This window comes from Condylura cristata, unplaced genomic scaffold, assembly GCF_000260355.1.
Source record: "Condylura cristata isolate star-nosed mole 26May11 unplaced genomic scaffold, ConCri1.0 scaffold00015, whole genome shotgun sequence".
In the NCBI taxonomy this organism is placed as follows: Eukaryota; Metazoa; Chordata; class Mammalia; order Eulipotyphla; family Talpidae; genus Condylura; species Condylura cristata.
This window is the reverse complement of record NW_004567116.1, coordinates 37275-45606: the sequence shown is the minus strand read 5'-3', so window position 1 is coordinate 45606 and position 8332 is coordinate 37275. Positions and strand designations below refer to the sequence as shown.

Below are 8332 nucleotides of genomic sequence, written 5' to 3'. Positions count from 1 at the left end.
GGGGGCCCCGCCCACTTACTCCCCGCCTCCAAGGCTCAGGCTGCCAATCCGAGGGCGCGACCCCGCTGTCTGGCGTCGGCCCCACCTTTCCCGTCCGGCGTCCATCCCCCGAGTGCCACCGAGAGCCCAGGACCTACGTCGCCTAGAGAGGCCGGCACAGGCTGCGCTTCCGGCGGCACCGCACACGTTCCCGCGCGCTCCCGATGCGTCAGCGTGAGGCCCCGTCGGCCGCGCCTCAGCCATGGCCGCTCCTGCTGGAGCCCGCGGGGCTCTGGACCCTGTGCTTATGCCGCCCGGGCAGGGTGGTGCGCACGGGGCGGGGGCTCTGCCCGGGGTTGTGGCGCACCGGCCCGGCGTCTCTGGCCTAACCCAGCGGGCGGCGTTCCTGTCGTTCGCGACGAAGTGGCGCCACCGACCCGGCCGGCAGGGTTCCTGCCAGCTAGCCGAAGCGCCTCCGCGCCCACGGGCGTGCCGAGTTTGCGTTCAGATCGCAGCAGCACCGAGCGCCCGGCCCGGGAGGCATGCCCGTCTCGCCGAACCCGGGACAGTCTCAGTCCAGGCCGCGGGGGCTCCGCGAGGACGCTGACTGCCTCTCCGGCTGCGCCCTGGGGCGGCAGGGCCCGGGTCTCAGCTTTATTTAAAGGGGGGAGGGGGGGGAATCTTCTGTTCCCAGTGGAACCGTCCCCTGTCTCCACGATAAGTAGAAACAAGAAAAGACCACCACGGCCGTCACGATTTCACTATTCTTCCATGTTTTCTTTTGCAGAGGTCCCCACGCCCATAGGATCGGGGAGACAATGGGGCGCGGTCCCCCTCTGCTGCCTTCCCCAGGCCTCACCCCTTCGTATCTGTCCTAGCCCAGCCCGCCGCCCTTGCGTCTGCCGGTGTGCGAGTGGCTGTTGCAAAAGCAACGTCCCAGTACCCCTCATGGGCCTTGGCGGTGTGCCTTAGTTCTCAGGGGGTGAGCCCGAGCCATGCAGGCCCGGCCACCCCCACTCCCCTGCGGCCCTGCTGCGCCAGATACACCTGTAGCAGACCTGTAGCTGCTTCCCTTTTCTCTGGACCCTAATTTCGTTGGCTCCTCGCTGCGTAGAGTCACCCTCTTCTTAGCATCCCCACAACATCGAGGAAAACAGGGTTCTTAGTTGTCTGTGTAGGCTCTGGCTTGTGACCCAGGTTGTACTACTGATTATATCTTTTCACTTGTCAGCTTATTTGCAGTTTATCAAAGAGGTGATGATGCAGCGACAAGATGCCCACCTGATCACTGGAGTGAATAGGAAGCACACAAACCTACACAACCCCAACCTGCGACGCCAGTGTCCCCAGTGCATCTATAGGAGTTGAGCATCGTCCAACACAAGGTTATTTTTTTGCATAGAAGAACTGGGGTGCCAGCCAGAGGAGGGGGGGGTAAAAGATTCCCCATAGACAGAGTGGGGGAGCAGAGCAGTAGGATTCCCTGAGACACACCGCTGTGGGGGCTCTAGGGGACACTGTTGTGCCCTAAAGGTCATTCCCGGCTGCTGTGCTGACAGCCTGAGATGCGGCCACTAGCATAGTTGCTAACGACTCGCAATCCAAGTAACCAGGGCACTGGTCTGGACAGAGTTACTCCTCAGGCAAATGCATATGGACTGTGTCCAGTGCTAAAGGGACTGAGTGCACCCATGTTGGGTGAAGTCTCGATGCAGAGGAGTCACGTGTGAGGTGTGTCTGTGGTTTGCTGGGTGTCCAGTTGCTGTTTTTTTCCTTTTTTAAAAAATAGATTTATTTATGCATACAGAACTGGGGAACAGGCCAGAGGTACAGGGGCAGTGAGAGGATTCATCAGAGACAGAGTGGGGAGCAGAACAGGCAGATTGACAGAGTACACTGCTGAGGGGAGCAGTGGGCCAGACGAGAGGTCTGCCGCACCTTGTGGATTGCCTTGTGGATCACCTCCAGGGCGGGCATAGAACTCATGCTTTAGTTTCTTAGTGTTGTGCTTTAACCCGCTGCGTCACCAGGGAGGGCCCTGTTTTTATACTTTTTAAGAGCGTGTCTCTGCCCAGGGCCAGTGTGCCTAGATGGGGGTTCTTCTGATTTACCACCTGCAGTTCAGAAGCACAGACTGCAGCCTGGGCTTGCACTGTCTCCAGGTAGATACTGTCAGAATTGAGGTGCATTCTCAAAGCGCTTGATGTTTTCCAAAGCCTTTTTGTCCGCACACTTATTCACCTGCATCTGGGGATACAACATATACCTGATGGTATGTTTTCATGGGTTTAGACCTCAGCTTGCTTCTGATGCCCTCCCCATGTACTTTCTTGAGTGATGACTCATATTGCATACAGGACACAGGCTCATGGCTTTGCTCTCAATCCCACAAATAGGTGTGGGATCAGACACAAACCCAAGACCATTTTAAGCAGACCCCAACCCATATTCCTGTGTCTCATACCACTTATCAAAACTGCCATTTTAGGTCTGTTTTAAATCTCTTATAGAGGCCATGATGGGCTCAATGGCGCACCATGCACTCCACTTGAATGTATGTTGGCCCGCAGGCAGATGGGCATAGTAAGTATGGTTAATAAGCCAAAGCAGGGCCACAGACCCTGGGGGCTACCATCATCTACACATCCTGCCCACAGCATGAATTTCAGCTATACAATCACCTGCAGATGGGCCCCCCACCCAAAATTTGGTTTGGATATAAAGTCTGATGATATCGCACCCACCATGAGAATGTGACATTTGTTACTTATACAACTGAGGTCAGTGGGCAGGACTCCCTTCTCTCTCCACTCTGAACAAGGGAGAGACTGGAGAGACTGGCTTGGGTGTTTATTGTGGCTTGGGCTGGGGGGAGCAGGAATTTAGCAAAATACAAAGTGTTTTGAATCTTCTGATAGCAGAGAGGAGCTTTCTTACCAGTGATCCCAGAAGTTAAGCAGAGATGAGGCTTAACTGCTATCAGTGAATGTAGAAAATAGGTTCACTCTCCTTTACCCCTTGAGAAGTCTAAGAGGGAGATTTCTGAGTGATGGTTCCCCTGTTGTGATTTGCTCAGGACTCAGCCTCCTGCATACAGCAGAGATGACTTAAGAGTAACACAGCTGCGTCTCATACTGTGGTGGTGGCCCTAGGAAATGTTTTTGGTGGTTGAGCTATGTATATACTCTCTACCTATGCTCCCTTCCTCCTGAAATAGCCTCAGGTTGAGACCTACTGATTAGTGTCCAGAGGCAGCTGTCTGGCTTTGGGTTAAGTCTTCCCTGCTCAGGGTGGAGGGGGGCACACCTCCAAGAAAATGAGGACAGACCAGTCCTCACCTGCTAGATGGTTTTCATAGGGGCTCTGTGACTATATGTTGATGAGTGGACTTGGAGAAATACTAACCTGAGTGCTGCTGGGGAAGCACAGGTGGGGTGGCTGCCAGGATGGGCAGGGTCACTGTCCCCAATCACAGCGAGTCATTGGGGTGGTGAGTTTGGGCAGAAATAATGACCTCAGAATACAGACAGGGGAGTTTTGTGTCCAGTTACTGAATGGGAAGGACAAGAAAGGTGAGGAGTTGGTAGTGACAAACTCATGCCACATCTGGGGGAGGGCAACTAGGTCTGAAAAATTCATCTTTATTTTATGTAAACAGATCAATTACAGTCAGTGACAAAGAACTCACTGCTTAGGACTTAAGAATTACTATGGTCAATCTCCAACCTAATGTTCATTTCTTTTAACTATAGTAATAAACCCTATTCATGAATATTCAGACTACAACTGTCATAACAAAAACAACACCTAAACTCAGACAACAAAGAACAATGTTATAAGAGGCAGGAGCAACAGTACGGAGAGGGAGCCTGTAAAAGAAGTCGCAGGGAGAGCCCACTTTGTGGCCAGCAACTGGAGAGAGGCCGCACTGGACTTCACTCCCTGGTGTGAGTCACCTGGTGTTTGACCAGCTTTGAGCGCTGGCTGAAGGCTCTCCCACAGACAGTGCAGCAGTAGGGTTTCACTCCAGTGTGAATCCTCTGATGCTGGATAAGGACTGAGCGCTGGCTGAAGGATTTCCCACACTCACCACACTTATAGGGCCTCTCACCAGTATGGATTATTTGATGTTGAATAAGGTGTGAGCTCTGGCTAAAGCCCTTCCCACACTCAACACACGTGTAGGGTTTTTCCCCAGTATGCACCTTCTGGTGGTGAATGAGGTTTGAACTTCGGTTGAAGGCTTTACCACATTGGTTACATTCATGGGGTTTCAACCCATTATGAATTCTTTGATGCTGAATGAGAGTTGAACTCTGGCTGAAGGTTTTTCCACACTCAGTACACTCATAGGGCTTCTCTCCAGTGTGAACTCGCTGGTGCAGTATAAGGTTGGAGCTCCGACCAAAAGTTTTCCCACATTCTCGACACTCGTAGGGCTTGTCACCTGTGTGCACACCCTGATGCTGAATGAGGGCTGAACTGTGGCTAAAGGCCTTCCCACAGACACTACATCCATAGGGCTTCTCTCCTGTGTGAATTATCTGATGCTTTCTCAGCACTGAGCTGTAACTGAAGGCTTTTCCACACACATTACACACATGAGGCTTCTCCCCAGTGTGAATTCTCCGATGCTGAATGAGGCTTGAACTCTGACTGAAGGCCTTCCCGCAGTCACTGCACTTATAGGGCTTCTCTCCAGTGTGAACCCTGTGATGTTTAATGAGGTTGGAGACCCGGCTGAATGGTTTGCCACACTCAGTGCATGTGTAGGGTCTCTCTCCAGTGTGGACCCTCTGATGCTTGGTCAGGTGGGAACTCTGGCTGAAGGATTTCCCACATTCATTACACTCAAAAGGCTTCTCACCAGTGTGAATCCTATGGTGCTTAATGAGGTTTGAGCTCCGTCTGAAGGCCTTCCCACATTTATCACACATATATGGCTTCTCCCCAGAATGAATCCTTTGATGTTGTATGAGGTTTGAGCTCCGCCTGAAAGCTTTCCCACATTCACTGCATTCGTAGAGCTTCTCACTCATGTGGGACTTCTGGTGCTTCTTAAGGCTTGAGTTCTGACTGAAGGCTTTTCCACAGTCATTACATACATGAAGTTTCTCTCCACTGTGGTTAACCTGATGCTTAGTGAGGTTTGAGTGTGCACTGAAGGCTTTCCCACATTCGCTGCACTGGTAGTATTTCTCACTCACATGCGATCTCTGATGATTTTTAAAAACTGAGTTCTGGCTGAATGCTTTTCCACATTCATTACATATGAAGGACTTCCTTTCAGTGTGAATGATCTGATGCTGAACAAGGTCAGGGTTTCTGCTGAAGGTTTTTCCACACTCACTGCATATGAATGGGCTTTCAGCTATATGAAGCCCCTCATGGCTCACTAGGTCCACACTGTATTGGGAGCTTTGGGCACACATGGCGTATGAATGTGGCCTGTCTTCCCCATATGCTACGGGGCTTGAGCTTGGACTGACGCTTTTCTCACAACCATTGTGGTTCAGATCTGTCTCTCCCAAGGGGCTCCAGTCCTCCTGCTGGTAAGCAGAAAGCACCAGTCTCTCACCACTGGGGTCTCTCCAATCTCTCTCTACCAAGTCATCGGAGAGCATGCCAAGCTCAGGTGTCTGGGAAACATCACCAACACAGTTTTCTGGTATTTCTGCCAGTGATTCCACATCTTCAGAAATTTCCTCCTCCTGTAGAAACTCTTTGCCCTCAGTCCTAGAATCCCATTCTGAAAATGACAAACAAAGTCACTTGGTGGGAAACAGGAAAATACTTGACAAGTCTCAGACTGTGCAACTCATAGGGAATAGGGGCCTCAGATTTCTCAAGGGACTGGAGGAGGACACTGAGATCTCCTGGGGTGAAGGCTGCACTGTAGCTGAAGACTGGCCCCTCAACAACTCCCAAATCTCAGAAAACTGGCACTTCTGCTAGTTTAAGCAAGCCCTGGCTCCTGGGCTCCTTTCCTCTCACCCATAGGAGATCACCAGCATATCCCCAATCCAGACGTTAACCACTTATACTGCACAAAGAAAATATCACCCAAGTTATATTTTAAAACATGCTGCCTTCCACACCCCTCCCAGTAATGCAGTGTTAGCTTCTCAGGCCAGCTCTGGTCCCAGTGGCATGTGGTGAGCTGAGAACTGCCGCAAGGATGTGTGTGAAATGTCAGATCCTGTCCACTTCAGCAGAGGAGGCCTCAGAGACCATAACCTGTCCTACCAAAGCCACCTTTACCATCCAAATCTACCATTCTGATAGGCATTAGCTAGACAATTTTTGCCACAGCACAATGTTTAAGGAGGTGCTCCATCTTTCTGAAGTTAGATGCATGCACACAAGGTGGTCACACTGGAAAGGCCTGGCACCTCTCTCTACTTTATGCTTGAAGATCTCTCACTTGGTACACTGGTGTCAGGCTGCTGCCATCTCCTCCTGTCTGGGCATTGAGTTGCTTCCAATCCCACTTTACTTCCCTCCGACTCACAACTAGTGACATGAAAGCACTTCAGCACCCTCCCACATCTGCCCTGAGCTCCCACCACTTTCACTTCAGTCACTGCTTCCTGAGTAGGGTGGATACACCCACCTTAAGGCTCTGCCTGGAACACCCTGGCCAGACTGTCCTCTGGCTCCCTTCTTCCCACTCACTGGCCTCACTGGAAAGGTGTCCTTGCTGCTGCCCCTTGGTCACCTGTGGCCTTGACTGCTTCCTGATGGGGCTGCGGCCCAGGGCTAGTGGCCTGTGGCCTGCCTGGAGTCAGTAATGATGCCGCCTGGGTGGGTGGCAACAGCTTCTCCCACCCTGTTTGGCTTGTCACCCTCTGATCCAACCCTCAGGTCAAGCTGGTACCAACCTGTCCCCACCTGAAACTTCTGGAATCTACCACAGCTGTATCCTGTCACCCCAGTGGCCTCAGTGCAGACCTAGACCCGCTCCAGCATGACCACGTCTGGTGGGTACATTTCACCTGACTGTGGCCTGGTGCACTGCTGCAGTGTCCGCAGCTAGAATGAAGCCTTGCCACTGCCTTCTCTTGTGGATGCAGCTGGAAGGCTGCCACAGACGCTGGTGCCGTGCTTTCCTGCAGTAATTCAGGCAGGGTTGTCATATACATCTCATGCGCTAGGTCCCCACGATCCTCAGAGCCCCTGGGTACCCGAGGTCTCCAGTAGAAGCCCTGGACTCTCTGCTCCAGCTGTGCTCAAGGACACACAAGGCCAGGCTGGGAGCCTTTAGCCCTCTTCTGGCTCCATGTGCAGAAGGGAACAAGCACCAGAGTCTATAGAGCTTTGCCATATAGGGTTAGGGTTCATGTTAGGCTTCACAGCTATACTGTCTCATCATATGGTTTGCTGTGTTTCAACCTTAAAAAAACCCAAACAAACCTTAGGGTCCTCCCTGGTGGTATAACGGGTTAAAGCACAGCACTGTGAAACTTGCTGCAGCCGCTTCAGCATGAGTTTGATCCCCAGCCAGGGAGGTGACCCACAGGGCGTAGCAGACCTCTCCAGTCCCCTGCTGCGCCCTCAACAGTGTACTTCATCAATCTGCCTGTTCTACTCAGCACTCTGTCTGTAGTGAGTGCTACATCATCGCCCTGCACCTCTGGCCGGTAGCCAGTTCTGTATGCAGATAAAAAACCAAAACCTTAAAATTGTCCTTTGTTTAGAGGTCATCAAGCCACCAGCTATGGGGATGTAGCATGGGGGCAGGGCTCTGACCCAGGGAAAGACAAGGTGGCTGTGTGGGTATAGCGGTGGCAGCAGAGTAGACCAGAGTCCAGCTGAGTCATTGCTGACCCGTGAGCCAGACACTCAGGCTGAAAACAACACTGAGTCTTGTGGGTGAGGACAATGAGGTGGTCACTTTGGATTTAAATTGAATGTGAGTATTTTCTGTAACTTAAGAAATGTTGAGAAAATAATGACAATTACTCTGAAAGAAAATATAAAAACAAGTAGCATTTCCTTTAAAAAAAAAAAAACAAACCTGTAAGGAGAAACTGCAGGGCCTCCCCAGTGGCTGAGGGGTGAGTCTCAGGTGGTCATCCCTGTGAACTGAGTCCTGCCCTGGCCAGGGAGTGGCCCAAAGGATGCAGCAGACCTCTCCTGTCTTCCCACTGTCCCCTTAGTAGTGTGTCTCAGTGAACCTGAACCTTTACCCCACACCCCAGTTCTTCTATGCAAAATAAAACAGTAAAAGCTGGACTTAAAGGTAAAAGATTTATTTTCCCTCTTTATTAAAAAAACCACCCACAACCATCCATTCAACACTTCTCATCCTGACTCTCATGATCCACCCTGTTCACCTCTGCTAACTCAGTTT

General features: G+C 51.6%; 1 protein-coding gene across 2 annotated transcripts in view; it reads right to left on the bottom strand.

Moving 5' to 3' along the window:
* LOC101624335 (zinc finger protein 250-like) overlaps positions 1–8332 on the bottom strand; it is a 22959-nt gene that overhangs the window by 7487 nt on the left and 7140 nt on the right. For both annotated transcript variants that reach the window (XM_012725283.1, XM_004683289.2), the window contains one exon: positions 3612–5728. In XM_012725283.1, coding sequence (XP_012580737.1) covers positions 3915–5728 — 1814 coding nt within the window. In that variant the 3' untranslated portion in view covers positions 3612–3914. Of the gene's footprint in view, positions 5729–8332 lie in introns of those variants that run through there.